The sequence below is a fragment of the Protopterus annectens genome, chromosome 3.part0 (assembly GCF_019279795.1).
Source record: "Protopterus annectens isolate FY-2018-M chromosome 3.part0, PAN1.0, whole genome shotgun sequence".
Lineage (NCBI taxonomy): Eukaryota > Metazoa > Chordata > Ceratodontiformes > Protopteridae > Protopterus > Protopterus annectens.
In genome coordinates, this window is record NC_056731.1 from 594891171 (window position 1) to 594917246 (window position 26076).

General features: G+C 37.9%; 1 protein-coding gene across 12 annotated transcripts in view; it reads right to left on the minus strand.

Moving 5' to 3' along the window:
- The window catches only part of ARPP21 (cAMP regulated phosphoprotein 21), a 1402215-nt gene that overhangs the window by 1080452 nt on the left and 295687 nt on the right, over positions 1–26076 (minus strand). For 11 of the 12 annotated variants that reach the window (XM_044065000.1, XM_044064996.1, XM_044065002.1 and 8 more), the window contains 4 exons: positions 11381–11559; positions 9585–9787; positions 8996–9037; positions 7552–7635 (listed from right to left, as the gene is read on the minus strand). In XM_044065000.1, coding sequence (XP_043920935.1) covers positions 7552–7635; positions 8996–9037; positions 9585–9749 — 291 coding nt within the window. In that variant the 5' untranslated portion in view covers positions 9750–9787; positions 11381–11559. The remainder of the gene's footprint in view (positions 1–7551; positions 7636–8995; positions 9038–9584; positions 9788–11380; positions 11560–26076) is intronic. The other variant, XM_044064997.1, reaches the window with a different exon arrangement.

Below are 26076 nucleotides of genomic sequence, written 5' to 3' on the forward strand. Positions count from 1 at the left end.
AAGGTATGTAAAGCAGTGGTGCAACCAGTATGGTATAGAAAACTGGGCAGTGAAGGCAGAGCTAGAGGTGATGGAGATGAAGTGCCTGAGAAGGGTTATAGGATGCACAATGTGGGACAGATGAAGAACACGGACCGAAATACAAAAAGAGGGGGTATATCCATATTCATCAAGGATACCTACAACTCCAGGTTAGTGACGCAGCATGATACCTCTGAGATCATCTATGTGCAACTAACATCGGGCAAATCTGCAATGCAAATTGTGGCCTGCTACAGATCACCCTCCATGACCCAGGACCACCACTCTGCCTTTCTGGATACACTGGAAAACATGAAGGTCCTACCGAACACCCTGATATTGGGCGATTTCAATTACCCTACCATTAACTGGGAAAACTACTTGAGTACAAACTCCCAGGCTCAGCACTTCCTGGAATTTATCAACTCAAACGCCCTGGATCAGCTGGTAAACTCACCTACCACAGGTGAAAACATATTGGACCTGGTCATCATCAACATGGGCGCCATAAACAGGTTATACAATAAAAGGAGGAAACTAGTTCAGAAAAAAAGCAAATCCCAAGAAGGAAAGACATCCCTGATCAGTATCAGTAAGAAACTAAGGTCCCTCATAAAATCATCCAAGGCTAACTTCGAAAGAAAAATAGCCAATGATTCGAAAGATAACCACAAAGCCTTCTTTAGCTATGTCAAAAATCTAAGTAGCAACTCACAGATATGCTCTGAGCTAATGCAAAACAGCACACAATATACTGAACCTGCTGATATTGCTAACATCCTGGCAGATAAATTCAGTGCAAACTTCACCCCCCTCTCACCTCCAAAAGGGCCCACAACAATACTGGAAAAGTGTAGTGTCCCAGAAATCACAGACGCACAGGTGAAAACAGCCCTTTCAAAAGCCAAAAACACAGCATCAGTGGGGCCAGATGGTGTCCCAGGATGCATCCTGCATGAACTACAGAAAGAACAAACCCACCACCTAAACACGCTATTCAACCTCAGCCTCTCCACAGGCTACGTGCCCAGAGAATGGTGCACAGCAAAGGTTATTCCGCTCCAAAAAGGAGGGGCCACAACTGATCCTGGTAACTATTGCCCCATAAGCCTGACTAGCCTGGTCTGCAAGGCTATGGAGCGCATCATCATGGAACGCATTAACAAAGACATTGGGAACCTCCAAACACTTGACCCAACCCAGTTCGGCTTTGTTAAGGGCAGATCATGCCTACTAAACCTGGTTGACATCTTTGAGACGGTCACCAAGGCCATAGATGAGGGAAAGGTGGTTCATACAGCCTACCTTGACCTCGCCAAGACATTCAACACCATTCCTCACTCAGGTATTATAGAAAAACTCACCAGCCTGAACATAAACCCCTACGTCACAAGATGGGTTGCCAACTGGCTTACAGACAGAACTCACACAGTAAGAATAGCAGGCTCCAGGTCCGACTCTAAACCAGTCACAAGTGGTGTCCCACAAGGCTCGGTCCTGGGACCCCTACTGTTCTGCATATACTTCTCAGAAGTACAGGCAAACACAGGAGGACTAGGGCTAACCAAGTTCACCGATGACTGCAAACTGGGAGCCATAACTGACTCTCTTTCTGACACTGACATCCTCCAAAAAGGCCTTACTGAGACGGACACCTGGTGTCAAAGTCATAGCCTCAAGCTAAATGCCAAAAAATGCAAATTCATCCCATTTGGGGAAAAAAAAACACCCACGAATTACCACATAGGTGGCAGCCCCCTTAATACAGAAGAGGTAATAAGAGATCTGGGGACCCAGGCAGATAGTAATCTCTCCTTTGACATTCATATTGCCAAAGTAGTTAGGAAATCCTTCTATGTGGCCCATCTAATTACTAAAGGGTTCACATCTAGAAATAAAGAGGTTACAGTGCCCCTCTACTCGTCACTCATCAGACCCATCATACAGTACAATGCCCCATTTGGGATATACTTCACAAGATACTTCCACCAGCTGGAAAGACCACAAAAGTACCTCACCAAGAGGATTACTGACCTCAAACATATGTCCTATGCAGACTGACTGAAAAAACGTTGGCTGTACTCAGTGGCATATCGCTTACTCAGAGGTGATCTCTGCCTGAATTACAAAGCCATGTCCAACTCAGAATTGATGGACATGCTCCACCTAAAGAATTCCGAGTCACTGAGAGCCATGTGCTCTAGTGAGCTAAACCTCGCCACAACAATAAATAGAACATGCTGGAGGGATAGATTCCTGTCACAGAGACTCCCCATGCTTTGGAACGAAATTCCTATCTACATTAGGCAGAGCCCCTCACTAACACTCTTCAAGAGAAACCTTGGCGAGTGGATGAGTAACAGAAAATACACCCCTGGGATCACTTCATTGGCTCTGCTTAACAGAGGCTCAGTTAATTAATCAATGGGGCGGCAAAAGCCGACACACTCTGGCTAGGCTTATAAATGCCCTCGGGCAGATAGCCTAGTACCTATCTATGAACCTATAATGAGGACACAAGCGCAGAAGTCAAAGCAGCTCCAATTTCAGAAAGATTACAGTGGTTTGGGCACACATACAAAAAGCAGAAGACAATCTGCTGAAGATTTGGAACTGACAAGAAGAAGACAATAGGAAACAAGAGTGTCCAGCAAAGATGTGGATGTACTGGGTGAGCGAGTGATAATCAGGCATGAATATCGAAAAAGGTAGGAGAGTGGCACTGAACAGAGGATGGTGGCAGTTGAAACAACACTCTGACCCAATGTAGAAAATGTGGAAAAAGGGGGTTTGGTGAAGATAATGATGAATGGCACAACTTATTTTGAGATTCACTTCTACCTTCAATGCCTTAGAAGCAAATTATCTGGATGATACAGGGTTAAGTTCTAACATCTATAGTAAATCCAGTTTTAGGATTGTGTATGTACAGTATCCTAGTTCTCTTCCATTTATCCATTTATGCACAGAAAGAGCTTGGTGACAGGACAATGCATTAGACTTGCCTATACAGTTTACACAAAAGAGATGCTAGTTGAGGAAATTAACATGTTAGTAAATATGGTCATAACCAGACAACTGACTCTTAACATTAGTAATGATGTTCTAAGTCATTGGGATAAATGTGATCAACTTCTATTGGGGACTGACATTCCTGGCAAAGCCACTCACAACAAAGGGCATGATTCAAATAAGAACAAGTATGGAAGAGCTTACGTGGTACAATATTATGAAGGTTCTGGTATGGTGAAAAATAAGTGAATAATAACTGGAATATTTTTAAAATAACTGCAGTTGTAATAGACCTTGTGGGCACACAACTCAGTTTTCTTTATAAGACAGCCAACAACTTCAAGGCTATCTTGGAGAATAAAAATACAGCAATCAGTAATAATAGGCCTAACAGAGGCATTAAAAAATATGGTTGCTATAAACAATCTCAGTATATCATGGGAAGGTAATACATTAAAATTGTGGTATGGACACAATACCTCTGTTAATCCACTAGGTGTTAATTGTCTAAGTAAAGGTGTGGTACATGTTGCAAAGTGTCCTAGTTGTCTGGGGTTCTATACGGGTAAAACTGAAAGACCTCTTAAAAAAATAATCTATGAACATGATTACACCATCCAGAGAAAAAGCACAAACAGTGCTTTATACAAACAGATTGAGGTATGTGGTAGATTTAAAAAGTTTAGTTTTGCCATTTAGAAAATAATGATATAATGATACACTTTAGGGATGGTAGCTGGGAAACCAAATTGGACATAAAGAATTGTTTTTACAGTTGAAATTTTAATGCTAATCGTTCCCCGGGTTTGAATGAAATGTTTCAATTCTTCCAGTGTTGAAGCTTAGGACTGCAAAATTATGATCTTTATTTCAAAAGTAGAAGTAATTTTAACAAATATACTTACAGATCATTATATATAACAGAGGTTTTTGTATAATGCGGTTGAACATTTTAATTGGTGCTTATCTTTAAAATATGGTTAAGTGTATAGTAATGCTTTCTTAATTATTAATGAGGATGTTTTAAATGTGTGTGCTGTATTTCTTTTTTTTTGAGATTTAATAAGTCCTATAGCTGTATTAACAGAACAAAAGCTCTCAACTCACCAAAATAAAATAATATGTTGCTTAACTTTAGCCTTTGGTGGTGCTGCTGAACTATAGATCCTAGTACTCACATACCTCTCAAGTGTACCTCATTACGAGGAACGTACCTCATTTGGGGTCTTAAAAAGTTCATGTTCCTCAAAGTTCCACATTGAAAGACTCTGTCACACATTCAGTGTTAGGAATTTTTTAAATTGAAATCAATTGTAAATAGAAGTGAATCATATTAATTCATTAAAAGATCTTCTTTATAAGTAAAACCAGCTTATGTTAACCATCTTATAACCTTCCTAGCTGAAGTTGTTAGTAAGCCATTAGTATGTGTTCCACATTTTGCCCATTTGTTCCACATTAAGAGGGCTAGTGTTCCTCATTTTGGACATGGAAGGTTGAGAGCTATGAGTACACATAGTTTTGGTTTACTAACTGATTTTTAAGCACGTGTGAATTAAAGTCACAGATAAATGATCCGTGTAACTCTTGCTTATAGCAGCAACAGCTGTAGCATCTAATCAGGGAGTTTGGTATAATTTACCAGTCAGTTTCTAGGCTTTCTGATTCCTTGTCATAGTAGAAAGTGTTTGAATATTAAGTAGAAGAGGGCTGCTTGACTTGTGGTAGTAAAAAAAAAAAAAAAAAAAATCAGTAGCTGAAGCAATGTAAAGAAAGTTTATTATTTAAATCCTGGCAGGCAGCAGAATATTGGCAGTGGATACCTTTTGCAGGGTGACAGTAATTTGCTTTTGGGGTTAGCTGGCAAGCAGCTGTGTGTTATATAAAATTGAGCAGAAATACATTGTGTGGTTGAGTGGCTGTCATTTTATTTTAATTTATTTTATTTAAGTTGGACTTCTCTAAGATGTGTACAGACAACATTGTAGCTATAGCTTCTGGATACAGTTGTCTATAGATGAAAATGACTGACTGGTGGTTGATATTCTGGCTTTGTAGGACTAATATGAGTTGCAATGCTAGTCAAATTACATTATTGTGACTGCTGTTTTTGTGAAACAAAGTTGCTTTAAATTTGTTGGGTGAGCATTATGTTTATCACACTCTGTAGTCTGACGTATATGTAGTCAAAAGAGTGGCTATAACTGCTGGTTGGGGGACGAGAGGGCTGTCTTTGGCTGAAAGTACTTTGCCTCCTTGTCATCTTACCATATAAATAATCATTAATCTGGGTTTGCAGGACCAGTGTGCATTTGAGTGAAGTCAAGTTAACATACTTTAATGTGGCTATATGGCTACTGTGTGTTTGTGTGAAATACAGAACTCTGACCATTGTTTTATCACAATCAGATATCAAAAACGTAGTGTGTTAACAAATTGCATATAATTATTGGCTGGATGTGGGGCTGTCTCTGGATGAAAGTACCCTGCCCTCTTGTTATCTGCTCAGTTTAAATAGTCCTTCATCTGGATTTGCATAACCAGTGTGAATTTAAGTGAAGTAAGTTGGAATAGTTTTTTGTGTTTACTGAGTGTTTGTGCGAAACAAATTTGGAAATGTTACTATGGCCATTATTTTCTCATAGTCAAACATCTGAGGTGTATCCAGTCAACAATGTGTCTGTAATGGCTCAGCATGGGGGTTGCATGCAGATGAAAATGACTAACCCTCCTATCATAATCAAATTAATCAGTCATTAGCCTGCCTTTGGAGGGCTAGTGTACATTTGTGTAAAACAATTTGGTATACTTAATTTGGACATTTTTATCACAATTTGACATGTGAGGTATACATAGATATTACAGTCAGTGACCGTAATTGATAATTATGGACACTGGTGGATTATAATGACAGCAGTTTGAGTGGTCTTTTATGGTTGAAATGTTCCAAAATTATTAGCGTTGCTATTATTGGTTAGTGAATTTTGTTTCACTTCTTACTGAAAAAAAAATGTTTAAAAATGCAAACTTAAAACACACACACATATTTTGTTTTACTAAAGAATACATTATGTTTTAAACTTCATTTGTTGTTTAGAACTCTCATTGTTTTTCATGTGTACTTATCTATCAGGAAGATGAAGGTAAAAGAACACCTGTATTTGTTTGTCTAAAAAATGTGAGGGGCCATTGTTTGAAAAATGACCATGGTCCAAGACACACTTAATCAGCCACTACTTAAAGATTCATGACAGTTTAAGTGTTGACAAAACAGGACATGAGAAAGTGTAGTGTTCCACTGGTAAGCACTTAATTTTTGTGTCATATATGGATTTCTAAACAGTGTTATTTGTAATGTTTTACCATTATGTGCGCTGTATCATTTTGGTGACACCCCTCTTTGATGTATGTATAAGGTATGTATGTTGGTCTTCCATAGTTTATATGTTTTGACTGGGCAGACACAGGCTACAGGTAACTAGGTTAATGGCACCTATATGTCTGAGTATTACACCTGTGCTTCATCACCTGTATCTTCTGTCCCTGGTCTCATTCTACCTGGGGAGAGTTTAAGGTTGCCTATCCAATTATCTAGGTTTACCTTGAGGGTGGCAATTATTGTCTCTTTGCTTGACATGCATTCAGACACAAACTCTGACAGGTGGATATTCAACCTTCACAAAAAGCTTACCGTGAAACTATCACCCTTCTGCTTCACTGGAGTCTTTTTTTTTTTACCAAATTCCAAATTGATTGAAAACAGAATAATAAGTGGTTATGTTTTAAATGTAAGATCATGGTAACTTCAAGGATACCTAACTCTACTTAACAGCCTTCTTCTGGAGTTTTTGAAACATAGGCATAGCTGCAATTGTGCAGTTACAAGGAAGGACATACACTATCTTTACTATGTCACATATACAACAAAATCCCTGACTCTGTGTGTAACACCATATGCCAACCATCTGACAGCTGTATGGTAAAAGAATATCTGTGTAGCACCAAAGCCAAAAAAAACAGTCATTATGTTTACTGTATAAAAACGCTATTACTTCTTTGCATATTTATAACAACAAAATAACACTATTGTCATGCTATGGTGGAAAAGTTGTTTATATTAAAAAGCCTCAAGAGTTAATAATATGCCACACCTTTTTGGCCACATATAGTATGTGTGTACCAAGTAACATCAATCATTTGTGTGTAATGGTATGACCAAATGTACATAATGTAACAGCACATAAGAAATGTTTTTTAAAGGACAGACATCTAAACATATGAAAATCAGCAACAGCTTTATTAATAAGTCACAGAAGACACAGATACATGTCTTTATTCATTTCTTGCCCATTAAAGCATTTTTGTGTGTAAGGCCATAACTAATATAATGACCTGTTTAGAAATATAAGCAAAACAACAGGAAATTTATATGGGCATGCAATGAATGAATGAAAACTCCAAAATTAGGACACAACAAACATCCCATATCCCTGAATATCCTGTAATGCAGTGTTGTACCTGATTTTCCAAGACACCTTCTGGACGTAAGCAGGACTCTTCACAAACAGCCAGGCTTCGGACCAGTTTGCCCTTGGCTCCTGACTATGGAAAATAAGTAGACTATTAGATCTGTTACTATTATCAATGAAAACAGGAATCATTTATATATGTCAGGTACAACATTTGGTATACTTCAAGGGGACAAGCAGTTAATAAACATCTGAAGGGGAAAAAAAGCAAGTGTGACAGGTCGGTTGTAAACATCCTGCTGAGCAAGCTTCTTCCTTTTTGTGGCCTTCAAAAGGCATGTGTGCACATTAAATTTAGTTAAACTGTAGCTTCCCAGCAATTTAAAGAAACCACTTGACAACAGCTGTTGCAGAAGAAAGAGCAAATGATCTAAAGGAATGTAATAAGTAATGCAAATAACACTAAGCATCCAGTGTCTCCCCGCCATGCACTGTAGTAGAAATTTAATTCTGATAATATAAAGGAGCAAGAGATGTTTGCAACTGACAGCAAAGTAAACATGCAATTAAATAAATCTGTTAGCCTCTAAGTGATAAAACATCTTTAAAATAAAAAAAACTGTCACACTACTCTCATACAGTAGTTTTTGAATTATAATTTACATAGTTTCTTTTTTAAAATATAATTTAACAAGTAACCCTCGGAATGAATGTTTCTGAACACAAACAAACTGGGTTGCTTTAGAAAAAAAACATTTTTATGTAGCAGTCACTATTTTGTTTGACACTCGTATCAAGAAGGTACCAATATTACATTATTCAGAAAAGAAATGTAATAACCAGTGGCTGATAACCTTTGCTACAAATAAATGGTAGTGTTATACTGTCCTCTTTGTTGCATAAATTAGTTTGGTTAGCACTTTTCTTCATTACAGTACTCCACTAAATACTACAGTTCTACTGCATTTGTGTCAAATTACGTTCTAGCACGTTATATCTTCAGTGGCCCCAAATTTAAAAGAAAGTTTCAGAATATAAACACATAGTGTGTTACTATGCTTTTCAGTGTACATAAACATGCTTGTGCTCACACACGTACATACACACACCATGCATAGCATGTTTATACAAACACCACATATATTTATTAGACGTACATACAAACACCACACATAGTATATCTACCTAAACATATACATACATACAGTGCACATGATAAAAGAAACAACGTGAAATAAACAGAAGCTATATTACATGCATACAGTGTCTGTGATGATAAAGGAAACAATGTGAAACAAACAGAAGCTACATTGTATATTTAAAACGCTTTAGTGACCTAAAATGAACTAGAGCAAAGCATTTACTACTCAGTATTAGTGACAGCGAAAACATAGTGTGTCTGGTTACACTGGTAGCACCCACATACTCATAAGTCCTATGAATCACCATAGTCTATGCAGTTTATCGTCAAACAACAAGCAGACTCTGCTTACCTTGACTCTTTTTTTAGGCTGCCCTGAGGTTATTGTTCGTTTCTGTGTAAGGCAAATAGAAAATAAAGATCATTCAGTGAGCAGTAAAGTAGTAAGTAAAGAAAGAGTTCTTCAGCTGCAAAATGTAGATTACGGTCATACTTCTGAATCTAATCTAAGAGGTTATAAGGAAAGAAGTTAAAATTACATCTTTAATGCTAACAAATAAAAAATAAAATATAATGTAAAATGAATAATCCAATTTGTAAATATTAGATACAAGCTTAAATAAAGTTCAACCACTGAATACATTCTGTGCTGTCTTTTTTTTAAAGCATCTTATCTGTTAACAGGTGTATCCCTATTTCATGTTTAAGTCTGTTTTACGAAAGTGTCTCTCCACCACCCCACACACCTACCCGCCCAGTATACAAATGTGGGTCATTCATTTGCTATGCCAGAATTACAGTTCCAATTAAATAAAACAAAGGCTGATAAAGAAGCCTCACCACGTTAACAAAGAAACAAGAGAATGGTAAGAGATCTGGTACATTTAACAGGAGGTAGACATGCTACAGGTAAAGATGTACATTTAGTCTTTCCTTCCTACCTGAACATCTGTCTTAACATCACCATCCTTATCCTCGGTCTCTTTTTTTCCATCGTCTACCTCCGGGCTTTCACTGTCTGTAATGCACGTTTCTAAAATAGATGGATAACACTCCAGTTGCTGTTCTGTCTCTGTTTCCTCGTTCACACTGTCTTGCTCAGACATTCTTCCAGCGAGTAATCAAAGTAAACCTTGATGATCTACTAGATCAAAAATCCAAAAAAGAAAAATGAACCACAGCAAAAGTAACTAAATAAAGAACTTTGAATTGGTTCATTTTGTTTGGTAATTATAATGACTATGAAAACACACACACACACACACACACACACACACACACACACACACACACACACACACACACACACATCCTGCTGCATTCCATTCTGCAGCACATTTTCTTTGTATCTACATTCAGCCGTTTTAAGACTGTATGAAATACAGTGAACTGATGTAGCAATACACAAACATAAAATATAAATTTGATAATATAGTCCTTCAGGGTCAGTATCATCACACGTCAAACTGACAGTTCCATTATTAAACCAGTAAGCTTCATCTGAAACAATATGACATTTCATATGCTCTGAAAATCCTGTAGCAAATCTTACCCAGGTAGCTGTAATGAACAGTTATAATCAATGAAATGAGCAACTCTGTACAGCAGCAGCTGTAAATGTTTCCTTAAAAATTAAAGCCACTCAATTGTTTTATGTCCTGTATTGATGGACTTTAAATCAAATATTATGCATATTTTTTTTTCCTTTCCGACATATGATCATACCAAGAAGTACACATAATTATTGCTGTAGACTCAAGAAATGTTTACAGCTTTATGTATATATAGTATAAAATTACCTAGATGCCACAGTAATAAAATATATTTAGAATATTTAGTTTTAATCAGGGTTTTTTTTCCTGAATAAATGATGCTCAAGTCAAAAACTGGCTGTATTGGTGCTTGAAATGTTCTTCATAGTCTTAAAAATGTTGATGATTCCTGCAGGAATGCAGATCGAATGATATCACTGCAGATTTACTGAAATGCTATTTCATGTTAATGTGTGTGAAACAACTTATTTGACTACATGCTTTGCTTTCTTGCAATGACAAAGCACAGAAAAATATATTTATGGAACAACAAATTAGTTTGTTTGTTTATTTCAAAGCCAACTCATTTCAGTACTAAAAAGCCTTAATTTAGGATGCAATACTTAACAAAATATGAATCACAGTATGGTATTAAATGTGTTCTTAATATGGAAAATGGGAATAAACTTACAAAGTTTATTTCTGGTATTCTGGACACGATTACAAGTCTAGTATTTCTTTTGCAATAATGCCATATTACTGGATGCAAGAATTTATAGCAATTAAAATGGAAATGATTCTAACTAGTATATACTCACAAGCAAACTGACTCCCCTAAAAAATAAACATTTAGCTATATAAAGAGGCACAATAAACAGGGACTTTGCAATGACAGTGTACAACTTATTTTACATTACCCATATATATATATATATATATATATATATATATATATATATATATATATATATATTATATCTAAATGAAACTGCTCTGCAACAAAATATTAACACTGAAATTCAATTCAATATGTATGCCAACTGCAGGGACTTTTACATTAACCTACACATTTTGTGAATAAGGAGTCAGGGTATATAAAAGGTTACAGGGTAAGCACAGACTCATGCATGAATATGAGAAACATATTTGTTCACATTGCATGAACAGTTTGCTCACAGTGAAGCCAGCGCACACCAATGAGTTACCTTCTGTACACAGTTTTTGCTGTGATTCTTTCTGCCAGTCTAACTGCTGCTGTTCCTCTTTCCCAGTAGAATCCACGAAGAAAGCCAAAGACAGTATGACTCCCATGTCCCCTTTAGCAGTAGCAAACGCTACCCCACATACTGTTTCCCTTCAGATAACATGACCAAACATCATCGACCTACAAGAGGACAACAATAAAATGATCATATTAAGAATCAAATAAAGAGGAGCAGAATTTTCCAGCAGTAATGACCAGTTTAAACAAATCACTTTCACAGCTTGATTCAGCTCCACCTGTCTTCAGCTGCATACTTCATCTTTAATGAAGGCTACAGCCGGCTGTTCAAGTCACAACAGCTCCTACGCAAAGAGCTAAAATTAACAACTGCATTATACAGTGAAGATTTTTCGTTTCTGTTTTAGGCTCTTTTCTCCTTTGTGTAGAAGAAAAGAAAAACATCATAAATTAGGAGCCCTCATTGGTTCAAATGAGCTTGTTACAAGTTAGGCAAACTGTAAAAATAATAGGCATGAATATCTGGTTTCCTTAAACATGCTTTCCTCAAAATGTAAATTTCTTTCTTTGATTTGCTGAATTAAATCAAAACCATTGCTTATTTAATAGGAAGCCACACTGTGATCACTGGTGCTTAATTTTTCAGAGCCATACCTTCATTGAAAAATAAATTACAGTACAAATGGGAAGAATGTAACAAAACAGTGCTACGAAACACACTGCTAAAATGTGCCACAGACATCAAAGAATATATTTCAACAAAGTAAAGTATATCGAAAACAGTACACTTCCATGTCTAGTCATACAGTGAAAAGGCTGTCCATTATGGCACTCTGTTGCTTTACAGTGTTAAATTGATTTTATTTAATACACTAGTGCTGTTTTATTGTGCTTTTTTAAAATCTAGAGATGTATTACTTTGCTTCTTCTCTGCTGTCTTGTTCTTTTGCCACTGGGACTAGACACAGATGGAAATAAAATAAATGAAGAGACAAATAAATGAACTGCAATGCATACATAATGGTTAGAGTATAATAGTGTTTTTCTGTCCGTTCCCTATATATGGCACCCAAACACTTCACTGAGGCTTCAAAGTGAAGTGACAGAATTAGCTTTGCCATTATAATAGAGTAACAGAAGTAGTGAGTAAATACATGGGCTATAGTCAAGATTTTACCAGGACTCTAATGCTTCCCAACTACAAAGCACTCTGCTTTCAGTGTTTTCTGTCAGAGCAAGTGCACTGTAAATGAAGCATATACATGCCCAAATGCATGTATGTCTAGGAAAGATTGCAGCCTTCAGTGCATTTCTGCTAAAAATTCCAAGTTTTATGAGATATCTCCTTATAGACAGACGGAGTAAGAATCACATTTTATCCAATGTATTAAAAGCATATGCATTCCCTATCACTCTTTGCTGTCTACTGATATACAGCTATTAGAAAGAATGCTAGCTCTCCTACAGATGGTAGGCAAACATCACGTTTTTCTTCTCATAAGTAAAAACTATAAAAGAGAAACATCAGGTTCCAGGCTTCAAGCAAAAGGCTCATGACTTTATTTACGTTACCTCTAAAGCCTTATATCCGTTCCAAGGATTTCTGGTCATTTAAAAGTACCTTATAATGATAAGTGGTGCTGAGCTAGGCTAATGAAATGTATCGCCTTTCGTATCTTATTAAATAACGGTGCTCTTTTCTCTCAATGCCTTCCATTCAGTAACAGCTATTAGACAAATTATGTAGGTTAAAAACATTACGGATGACACCAGCAATTTAAACTATTGAGTTGCCTAGCTAAGTGTACACAGTGTTCATTCTGCATGGGTTTGTAAAATGCATGTATATGCAGTCATGTAATTTGCTAGGTACTCGTGCTGAAAAGACATGACTGACATAAAACTGCTATTTGTACTACTTCAAATCTTACTCAATTTGAGGAAAAAATGACAGAGTGAAAGCCAGCATTTCCAGCATCATTATGCAAATGTGATTATTAATATTCTTACCTTAAGCATTGTTCCACTTTAGCTTACACAAAAGCTTGAAAATCTTTCTGTATGCTATTTTTTCATCAGTGCAGAAATCAAATCTGTACAAGTTTATGCTGACAGCATAGCTTGTAAATCATCTTTGTATATGTTTTCTTAAGTTCCTATATATTTCTCAATGTGTGTATTACTACACACACACACACACACACACACACACACACACACACACACACACACACACACACACACACCATTAATTTGATTAGGAATTACTTTAGAATGATTTACAACATTACAATGTCAATGTTTCTTTTAATGTGAGGTATGATATCTGCTGATATGTTTCTCTGCAATGCACCAGTTGAATACTGGCTCGTGTACTGCAAGAATGACATTTCTTTATGCAACACCATTGAGAACTGCTTTGTAAGTATGCATAAAGTCACAATTTACTGTTACTGAGATATCTGCAAAGGATGTTGATGATGCCATTAACACATCACATGTTTATAGAAATGCAAACAGCCTGTACCACACACACACACACACACACACACACACACACACACACACACACACACAGACGCACACACACACACACACACACACACACACACACACACACACACAGACGCACACACACACCATACCTTCCTCTAAACATTCTGAAAGTCTATATGCAGTAATACATGCCAGCATCGTGTTGCCTACATCTCTGTATAGGCTAGGTGTTATTTTCATGATGCTGCAATCAGTGCATTTAATAACAGTAAAAATTATCTTTCTTTTGAATTCACTTTATACTATGTCTTTTAAGCACAAGTGTTTGAGGGTGTGCAAGTCTTACCCAGGGATAACAGGAGTGCACAGGCCAAGATTAAGGTTCTAATGTGCTTAGAGGTGTAAGTTTGGTTAGGTCTGTTTCACACAGTGACTACTATAATACAAAAGCTACTATGTCCGGTATGGCAAAATCTCTTACTCGGTGGGAACATGGTTGAAGACTAATCCCAGACAGAAGGGCACTAGTCTACTGCAAGACACATGCATGTACAAACTAACATCATAGGATTGTAAAATTTTCAAGTCAGGTAAGGCTAAACCATATAAGCCTTGCTGATACCCAACCTTCTGATGTACCTCCCTCTTGGAGAAAGAAAGAATAGGCCAGACCAGGAATGAATCTGCAGACGCCCATCTAGTCTTTATGTTTTATTGTGAAATTTGTTCCATATATGGGGTAAACAATGGATAACACAACTGTCCCTCCAGTATGCTTTATTTATAAAGGGATTAAGATTTAAATCCTAAGTTTGAACATTTGGGGAGATATTCTGCAAAGCTGTAAAAGATCAAGAAAGGCTGAGTTCTTAATGGATTTCAACACGTACATAACCATATATGTGACTGAAAGAGACAGCATATAGGGAGAGGTCTTCCAGCATGTCATGGAAGCAAAGGGTCTTTAGACTGATAACATTTTTATTTAGGAACCTCTATAGTTGTATGATATGTCCAGTTTGGTACAAAATACTCTATAAATGGTCTAAACAGAATACAGAAGGATACCTTCTTTTAACCCAGATGAGATGCCATTGGATATTAACTGGGCTAGATAAAAAGTATTCCTGGTTACATGGCAGTGGAAGGAGAAGGAATTGTTGAGATCCCTGGCTACCTTCTAAGTTTGGAGTGCGGTACCAGCTATGCAGTATGCTGTAGATGAAAGCTGTTTACCAAGTGTGACAGTCATGCACTTTCATTTAATTGTAGGCCTTATGTACAACATTGGTTTGTATGGTTTAATTGTTCCTGTAGGAATTAGTTCTTTCTCTTTGATCAGCCTCATTTACAAAAATGGTATAACAGTCACAACAGTCATCAGTAAATTTAGTTAGCTATAGGTTTGGGTTTATGGTTTAGAGGTTGGAGATGCATATGCTAAAAAGGAGGGGTCACACAAGTATTTGGCTAGTTACTTTCTTGTTTTCTGAAGTGCACCCACCACATTAACTATGTGGGTACTATCTTTCAGCAAGTTTGCTATCTACCTTAGTGTGTAAGGGTCTGCATTTAGGTCTTTTAACTTAGTGACAATGCTAGCTTGGGGGATGGTGTTGAATACCTTGTCCAGATCCACATATGCAGTGTGGATGGAATAGCCACTATCCACCATCTTTGTGATCCATTTTGGAACAGTTTTATAAATTAAGTAGATGTGACCTATCCAGAAAACTAGCCTATTGTGGCTCTAGTTGTTGGAAGCTTTAGATATCATAATTTTTGAAGTCAGATATATTGCATTCCGCAACTCTGAAAATTAAGCTAGTTAGGCTAATGGGTCTGTAGATTTCAGGGCACATATTAAGTCCCTCTTTGTAAAAGGGCATTGCATGCATATCCATGTGTTATTTGGAGGACTACCATTTCATCTTTGTCACATCTTTTGGAGGTAGGAGGAAATAAGAGCTCTTGGCAGAAAGCCAGATTGACACAATGAGGGACATACTGATTCCAAATAATAGGCAGTGCTAAACGCCCTGTCACTGGGCTATCCAGACATGATAAAGCACACGCCAAAGGCAAATAAAAAGGGCAAATCAGTGCATGATGCTGGCAGCGTGCAGTACGGCTTACTTAAAGAGATGGGAGCTATACTATGTGAGGTGTAAGACTACTGCACAGGGTAGAAACAGTTAAAAAAATAATGACACATCACTGATAAGATACCGCAAACTAAATAAATGAACCTTTGGAGGGACTTGTAGCTCTTCCATTGTCAAAACTGGGTTATGGTAACAGGAGATTGATGGTAATGGAAATGAAGATTGTCTTGGAGTAAAAAAAAGTGAAATACAGCTGTGTTAATTACACTAATGAGACTAGAAAATACTAGCACAAGAGTGAAGGATGACGGGTGAAAATAGGATGAAAATGTAATAATGTGCATGGCAGTCTGCTGGACGTGCTGCAGACTGGGTTACAAAGGTTAAATAAAATAGATTATATTGGTAAAACAGGTGAGTATGTCAATAAAATACATTGTGTTGTTAGAAGATTGCATGCAAAATGGTTCAGTTATATAAACTGGTTAATTTAGTAAAATAATATACAAATAAAAACAACCAAAAAGAACTTCCAGCCTTTTAATAATCAAAAATAATAACCAGTAAGAGCTTTTGTCTATGGTTAGACTTCTTCAGACTGAATGAAAAGAACAAAACGCAACTTTATGTACACATTTCAATCAAGAATAATTAATAATTCATATAATCAACTTTTATGGTAGCATGAGATAAAGAATTCCTTATTAATAATAGTGATTTCTACAAGAATGTTAAATATTATGGGGGATTTATTGATGATCTCTAATTTGGACAGGGGGTTTAAATGAATTGTTTTATTCAGTATGTCAATAATGCCTGCAGTTGTTTGAGTTTTACTTCTTAAGATTTAGAGAAAGCATATTTTTAGATGTTGAGGTATATAAGGAGAAAGATGTGCTAATGACTAAGATTTATAAGAAAGAGGTGCAAAACAATACTTACTTAAAACATGGAAGCATGAACCCTATAAATATGAAAAAATAATCGGGCAGCTAAAAAGAGTTAGTGAATTGACTGATAGTGTTGAATAGTTTTATAAAGAAGGAGCCTCCTTAAGCTCGAAGTTAGTTTTGAGGGGCTACCCTAAGGAATTAGTAAGTAAAAAGTTTGATAAAATTATTATTATTAGTAGGAGGAGTAATAACTATAACAGTAACAATGGAGCAAAGAATAATATGAGGCAGTCTGACAGAAGCCCCAGAAATTATGGAATGGGAATGCTAGTGCAATATTCTCTAGATGGGAAACAGATAAAGGAAACAGAGAGAAAACTGAAAGATTTTAAGCCATTTTACTGAGGTTAAAAAAGTGCTGGGGGAAGAACCCATTTTTATAAATAAGAGGAAACAATTTTAAAAATATTTTTCAGAATACATTAAGTTTTAAAAAAGACAGTGAGAACTGAACAGGTATGTTTAAATGTTTTAATTGCAATTATTGTAATTTTTTGATGGTAGATAAGAAGGAAATTTGTATAAGAAATGTCAAAATCTCTATTAAGGGTCTTTAGTGGAGGACCTCTACACCCCTGGAAGGGCATTAATTACATATTAACACACACTCTGAAGGGCATTATTGCGCTTAGACAATGGTCTCTGTAAAATTGTTGTGTTTTACTTATGTATTTTTTTACGTACTATTTTATTTTTTTTAATATACTTTTGTTGTAAAATAGTTCCTCTGCCTAATGTTTCATACTCGCTGTAGTCTGTGTTAATGGTTTTGGAGGAAGCATTTTACATCAGACATATATATATAAAAAAAATAACAGTTCTTCTGCTTTCACACACATACATATACACACACAGTCTCCTCTTCTTTCATACACACATTCACTCACACAAGATCAGTCTCACTCTCTCTTGATCTTTCTGTCACACACAGTCTCCTCTGCTTACATATACACACATTCAGTCACACATCACTCTCCTTCTCTATCACTCTCTGATCTCTCTCACACACACACACACACACACACACACACACACACAGTCTCCTCTGCTTACATATACACACATTCAGTCACACATCACTCTCCTTCTCTATCACTCTCTGATCTCTCTCTCACACACACACACACACACACACACACACACACACACAGTCTCCTCTGCTTACATATACACACATTCAGTCACACATCACTCTCCTTCTCTATCACTCTCTGATCTCTCTCTCACACACACACACACACACACACACACACACACAGTCTCCTCTGCTTACATATACACACATTCAGTCACACATCACTCTCCTTCTCTATCACTCTCTGATCTCTCTCACACACACACACACACACACACACACACACACACAGTCTCCTCTGCTTACATATACACACCTTCAGTCACACATCACTCTCCTTCTCTATCACTCTCTGATCTCTCTCTCACACACACACACACACACACACACACACACACACACACACACACACACAGTCTCCTCTGCTTACATATACACACATTCAGTCACACATCACTCTCCTTCTCTATCACTCTCTGATCTCTCTCACACACACACACACACACAGTCTCCTCTGCTTACATATACACACATTCAGTCACACATCACTCTCCTTCTCTATCACTCTCTGATCTCTCTCACACACACACACACACACACACACACACACACACACACACACACAGTCTCCTCTGCTTACATACACACACACACACACACACACACACACAGTCTCCTCTGCTTACATATACACACATTCAGTCACACATCACTCTCCTTCTCTATCACTCTCTGATCTCTCTCTCTCACACACACACACACACACACACACACACACACACACACACACAGTCTCCTCTGCTTACATATACACACATTCAGTCACACATCACTCTCCTTCTCTATCACTCTCTGATCTCTCACACACACACACACACACACACACACACACACACACACACACACACAGTCTCCTCTGCTTACATATACACACATTCAGTCACACATCACTCTCCTTCTCTATCACTCTCTGATCTCTCACACACACACACACACACACACACACACACACACACACACACACACACACAGTCTCCTCTGCTTACATATACACACATTCAGTCACACATCACTCTCCTTCTCTATCACTCTCTGATCTCTCTCTCACACACACACACACACACACACACACACACACACACACACACACACACACACACAGTCTCCTCTGCTTACATATACACACATTCAGTCACGCATCACTCTCCTTCTCTATCACTCTCTGATCTCTCTCTCAGACACACACACACACACACACACACACACACACACACACACACACACACAGTCTCCTCTGCTTACATATACACACATTCAGTCACACATCACTCTCCTTCTCTATCACTCTCTGATTTCTCTCTCACACACACACACACACACACACACACACACACACACACACACACACACACACACACACAGTCTCCTCTGCTTACATATACACACATTCAGTCACACATCACTCTCCTTCTCTATCACTCTCTGATCTCTCTCACACACACACACACACACACACACACACACACACACACACACAGTCTCCTCTGCTTACATATACACACATTCAGTCACACATCACTCTCCTTCTCTATCACTCTCTGATCTCTCTCTCACACACACACACACACACACACACACACACACACACACACACAGTCTCCTCTGCTTACATATACACACATTCAGTCACACATCACTCTCCTTCTCTATCACTCTCTGATCTCTCTCACACACACACACACACACACACACACACACACACACACACACACACACACACACACACACACACAGTCTCCTCTGCTTACATATACACACATTCAGTCACACATCACTCTCCTTCTCTATCACTCTCTGATCTCTCTCTCACACACACACACACACACACACACACACACACACACACACACACACACACAGTCTCCTCTGCTTACATATACACACATTCAGTCACACATCACTCTCTGATCTCTCTCACACACACACACACACACACACACACACACACACACACACACACACACACACACACAGTCTCCTCTGCTTACATAAATGCATTCAGTCACACATCACTCTCCTTCTATCACTCTCTGATCACACACACACACACACACACACACACACACACAGTCTCCTCTGCTTACATATACACACATTCAGTCACACATCACTCTCTGATCTCTCTCTCTCTCACACACACACACACACACACACACACACACACACACACACACACACACACACACACACACACACACAGTCTCCTCTGCTTACATATACACACATTCAGTCACACATCACTCTCCTTCTCTTTCACTCTCTGATCTCTCTCTCACACACACACACACACACACACACACACACACACACACACACACACACACACACACACACACACAGTCTCCTCTGCTTACATATACACACATTCAGTCACACATCACTCTCCTTCTCTATCACTCTCTGATCTCTCTCTCTCACACACACACACACACACACACACACACACACACACACACACACACACACACACACACACACACACACACAGTCTCTCTTCTTATACATTCACTCACACAAGTTCACTCTCACTCCCTCTCGATCTCACTCTCACACGCAGTCTCCTCTGCTTTCATACATTCATTCAGTCGCACATTACTCTTGCTTTCTCTCACTCTCTTGATATCTCTCTCTCTCACACACACACACACACACACACACACACACACACACACACACACACACACACACACACACACACACACACACACACACACAATCTCCGCTTTCATGCACACATGCAGACAAACACACACTTTTCTGTTTCGCTGACTCTCTCTTACTCTCATACATGCATACACTCTTACACAGATGCTTTATTTTAAATTTTTTCTTTTTTTATTTTACACTCACTAAACAGCAAAAGCGCTGCTTAGTGAGTGTAAAATAATGGCTTGGGCTTGCTCACTCTCACTTTTACTGACATGCACACATACACTCAAACACAGTCATAAACAGACACACACACACACACACACACACACACACACACACACACACACACACACACACACACACACACACACACACACACACACACTGTCTAAATGCTATTAAAAAAGTAGATAAGAACAATGCATGGAGAAAGCACTACAATGATACTAGATGCCGTGGTTCACCTTGGTTCTTTGTGTTACCCTTTGTATCTGATTTCAAAAATTGATGACATGCTGAGGAACACTTAGACTGGTGGGAGGTACTGCTGGATACTCAGGTTAGGTGCTAGCAGCCCTCCAGGACTCAATGACACAGAGAATTCTAAAATATATCTAAAGAGAAAGAAATTGAATAATTTACTGCAGGCATCAATAAATCGATTATATTAATTAGTATTTATGCAAATGTTCTTGACTGGAATGTGTACATAAAGTTGTGTTTTGTTCTTTTCATTCAGTCTGAAGAAGTCTAACCATAGACGAAAGCGTTTACTGGATGTTATTTTGGATTATTAAAAGGCTGGAAGTTCTTTTTAGTTGTTTTTATTTGTTTATTCATCTGTTTTACAACTTGTTCATCCATTTGATTTTGAGTTAGAAACATAATATATTCAGTTTACTGAACAAGTTTGATACCTTTTTTCCATATATGAATTGTGTATTGTATACAGTATGCACAACTTGTATGGGGAAGGGATGGGTAGTAGTTGCCAGTGAATGCTTATTGAGTGAGCAGGTGAGGAACAGAAAGGAGAGGGAGTAAAGAGGAGAAATGTCTGCATAGGTAAATGGTTATATGCAGGAGCTTACTGCATTATTAACATTAGGGCAAGACAATCCTTTTATATTATGCTTCCTTTTCTCTGTCATTTACAAGACTTAGTTTTAATTCATTGGCTTGACTGAATAAAGAATGTGGGTGCATGTGAATGCATGGTTGATGTCTGCATTTATCTGACAACCTTAATGGATATGTTGGATGGTGTAGGCAAGGAACAGGATTAATGTAAATAGGAGATAGTCTGCTCACTGATTGCTTGGCAGACTTTCATTCAGTGGGATTTCATGTACCCACAGCAAGGAAATGTGCTGAGTAGGAAGGACACAGTAATAGCTTTTTCCATCTCTCTCTCTGACCAGATTTTAGCTAAAATGCCTGAAGCACTTTCGTCTTGGAGCATAACCAAACAGCTCTGATGGATAAGTGATGCTGGAGGTGCAGTTGGAGTAATGAGAACAGTTTCTCCTATTGCATGCTGTAATCTAAAAGTAAATGATGGAAAATAACTTGAGTTCCCTCCTTTGTTCATTTACAGATTATAGTATTCAAGCATTCCCTCCCATAAGCTTAACTACATCAAAGACTAGAGGTGGCTGACTGTGGAGGAACAAATTTGCTTTTGGTTTTGATTGATATATTTGCCATAATTCTCAGCCTCATTTTGGATGTCCTACAGTATGTTGTATGACATTTTTTTTTCCATTGTACTTGCATGAAATCTATAGCATTTCTTTTACTTATTTGTCATGCTTAGCATGCAACACAATGGCATTTGGTGCATAATTGAAATGTATTGACTGCACAGATCACTGATGGGAAACCAGTCAAGTCAAATGAATGACACCTCCTATTCTCGGTGATCAAGAAAACTTACTACATATAGACAGCTTGCTTGATCTTGGTCCTTCTTCGATTTCTTGGTGAAACAGGAGCTACTAGACTTATGATTACTTCGGCAATCACTGAACATCTTCACCTTTCCAAACACAATTCAGGTTGTGGGCTTGTCCGGAGTTCCTTAAGGTTTCCGGTTTTCCTTCCTACTACAGGAGCTCTGCCACAAGGGCCAACTCCCAAACATTTTCACTGAGAATTTTGTCTTTGTACAATGTAAGCAAATTTAACTTGAAGAATCTTGCCTGTGCTTGAAATTGGTTTTAACACCCCCCATCCCAAACTCCAAAAGAGTATTCTTTGCACTCTGAGGACCACTTACTAAGTTGGTCACTGTCCTTTCTTTTGACCAATAGAATGCACTGTATATGCCAGTTTAGTTTTCCTGGCTGACAGGTTTCTACACTCAGGAAATAAAAAACCTGCTCTACTTTGAACCTCTCTGTTAATGGCTTTGTATTGGCTATAAACTGAATACTCTCAACACCTAATGCTATCTCTGCACAGAAGCCAAGTATCACCACATCCACTTTCACCTTCAGACCTGTGCCCACATCGTATATACAAAATACTCAAATTCAAACTGTGTTCTACTTCAGCTGATTACCTTCCAAGCAAATATCTTAAAATAGCAGCCGATAGCATTGCCTACCCTGTCTCAATACTTACAAATAGGTCAGTCTAGGAATCCCATGTCCCTCTCTCGGGAAAAAGTGACACATTATCCCTCTGTAGAAAGGAAGACATTTGACAAAAATTACTAACTTTAGACCTATAGCAATATTATCCCCTCTCTCCAAAATACTTAAATGTATTCTAAAACAATTGCAAACTATCCTGTGCGGGAAGAACTCCTATCCCTCACATAAGATGTTTTCCATCCTTTCTGTAATACTAGCACTGCTCTTCTAACCTATATAAGTACTGTCAATAAAGCTAGTGAGATTGGAAAAGGAGTCTACTCCATATTTATAGACTTGGCTAAAGCCTCTGACACAGTTTACTATACTTCAAATGTCCTCATTAAGTCTCTCTCAGCCTACCCTTCTATGGTTAAAAAGCTACCTATCCAATATTTATCAGTAATAGCACTCCACCCTCTCTCCATACCTCACAGTCATCACTGGTGTGCCAAAAGGCGCTATCCTTGATCCCCTCCTCTTCGATATTCTCACCAACACCATCCACACATCTACACAACATGCCTCAATAATACAATGACTCCACACTCATTTGCAACATCTGACAACATGGCACACCTCCAAACAAATTACTCAGGAAGCTTTAACAGCAGAGGAAGCATGGCTTTGTAACTCACAATTCATGCTCAAGCATGGAAAAAAAACTGCTACTTTACCCCCAAATCCCTCTCCCATGAGAAAACAAAATTTAAAGTTCTCTCTCTCTTGATAATACAACCATTTAAGTCCCTTCTCAAAGCAAATTATTAGGGATGATAACCTTAAATTTGACCTGTATAAATGACATAATATAAGAAAAACTCATCAAAAGTTTTCTCACTGACACAAGTAATCTTTTCCCAAACTTTTTTATGGTGCTCCCATTCTTAATAATCTTTAGCCATCACAAAAGTCAAAACTTGAACAATGACATAATAAACTTGGTAAATTAGCAGCAACTACCCCTTTCAGAACCCATTGCTGCATTGCATTAAAAAAACTAAACTGGTTAGAACTACTCCATCAACTAACATATACATAACTTCTTTCAACATAAAAAATAATCCAGAATCCATCTGATTGTCCAGCACTAAATAACATCCTACATAACTATGTTCCCAGTCGATCATTACAATTCAGTGACCAAAAACTCTTGTCTTTCCACAAGTCTATCCTATCTGCAAGGCATTGTCTGTACTCATACCATGTTGCTAAGGCCTGGAACTCTATATCTGTATCCATCAGGTCAGTACCCTTCCTACCTTCCTTCAAAACTGTTCTGAAAGACTTCCAAGCCAAAAACTGGCTCTGTTCTTGCTCAGTACCAAGGTAAACTATATCACTAAACGTGAACAACTACCTATTCATACCTTACCCCTCCGTACTCTCCCTTCTTCAGTCATGTCCTTACTTGTATCATTCTCCCCCTGACTTTCTCTCTAAATTATCCTAAGCCTGCTTTTCTCTTAATTCGTATTGTAATTCATGTTTGCATTAGACTAACTTGCCGTTAATTTATCTATAAACTGATTAAAATTTCTCTTAACTATTTAATCTTTGTCATAACTTCTATCTATTCTTAACCAGTGTCATATTGTGTCTAATTTGGTATAATTATCTAAACTGTAGTGGGGTTTTTTTTGTCTTATTTTTAAATTTTTGTAAAATTATTGCTAAAATTGTAATACTTTGGAGCTTTTCTCCCTGGGCCTCCCCTGAAAATCGGTTCCTACCCAATCAGATTTTCCCAGTAATTAAATGTCACTAAATCTAAAAATAAAACCAGCTCCTATTCAAATTGGTTCACTAAAAGAATAGCATGCTTTTATTGTAGGAAATTCTGCCCCTTTAAACCCATTAGGTAGTGATTTATTGTGCAAACTGAGATGTACTGTTTTTTCATACCAAATGGTATATTTCTAGATGCTCCCAGTGAACCCCTTTGTATTATATTCAAATACCATTTGAACAGATGAAGATGTCCTTTTCAGTATTTTAACTTCAGAACAAAATGTAGCAAATGCGGATTTGGAAAAATTAAAAACAATCACTCCACAACCCTAGACTATCCCTGACAATGATGTAGTGTTTATAAAAGATGCACAGCCTGTGCTTATAACATTAAAACCTTGTGAGTACCTTCCTATGGTAGTTCAGTGTCCTTTATCAGTAGAAGCTGTGACACCTGTGCACTGGCCCAGCAATCAAGGAGCCTCAATCCTCACCACTAACACCAGTGAGGGGCCTCCATATAGGGAAAGAATATAAATACACACACAGTAAAGTACAGTTTCCCTTAAGAGCACACAGAGATCACAGTCAGTCTGGGGCTGATTTCTCCTTTCTCTCCAGGTCCCCAAAAAGACTCCCCACTGGCAGAGCTATAGGGTCCAGATCTCAGCCTAGTGGTCAAGCTAAAGCCTCCATCACCCTCTCTGTCCAACCAGTGCTTCGTGTCCCTACCCAAGTAGCTGAAACACACACACACACACACACACACACACACACACACACACACACACACACACACACACACACACACACACACACACACTTTGAGATATGAGTTATACACAAACGCACAAACACTCCTGGGGAAGGCTGGCAGAGGTTCCCCAGCTATGCCCCTTCTGCCCAGGCTATATGGTAGTACCACTTGCCACCAACCACTAATATCAGCTACTCATAAGGCCCTTATCAAA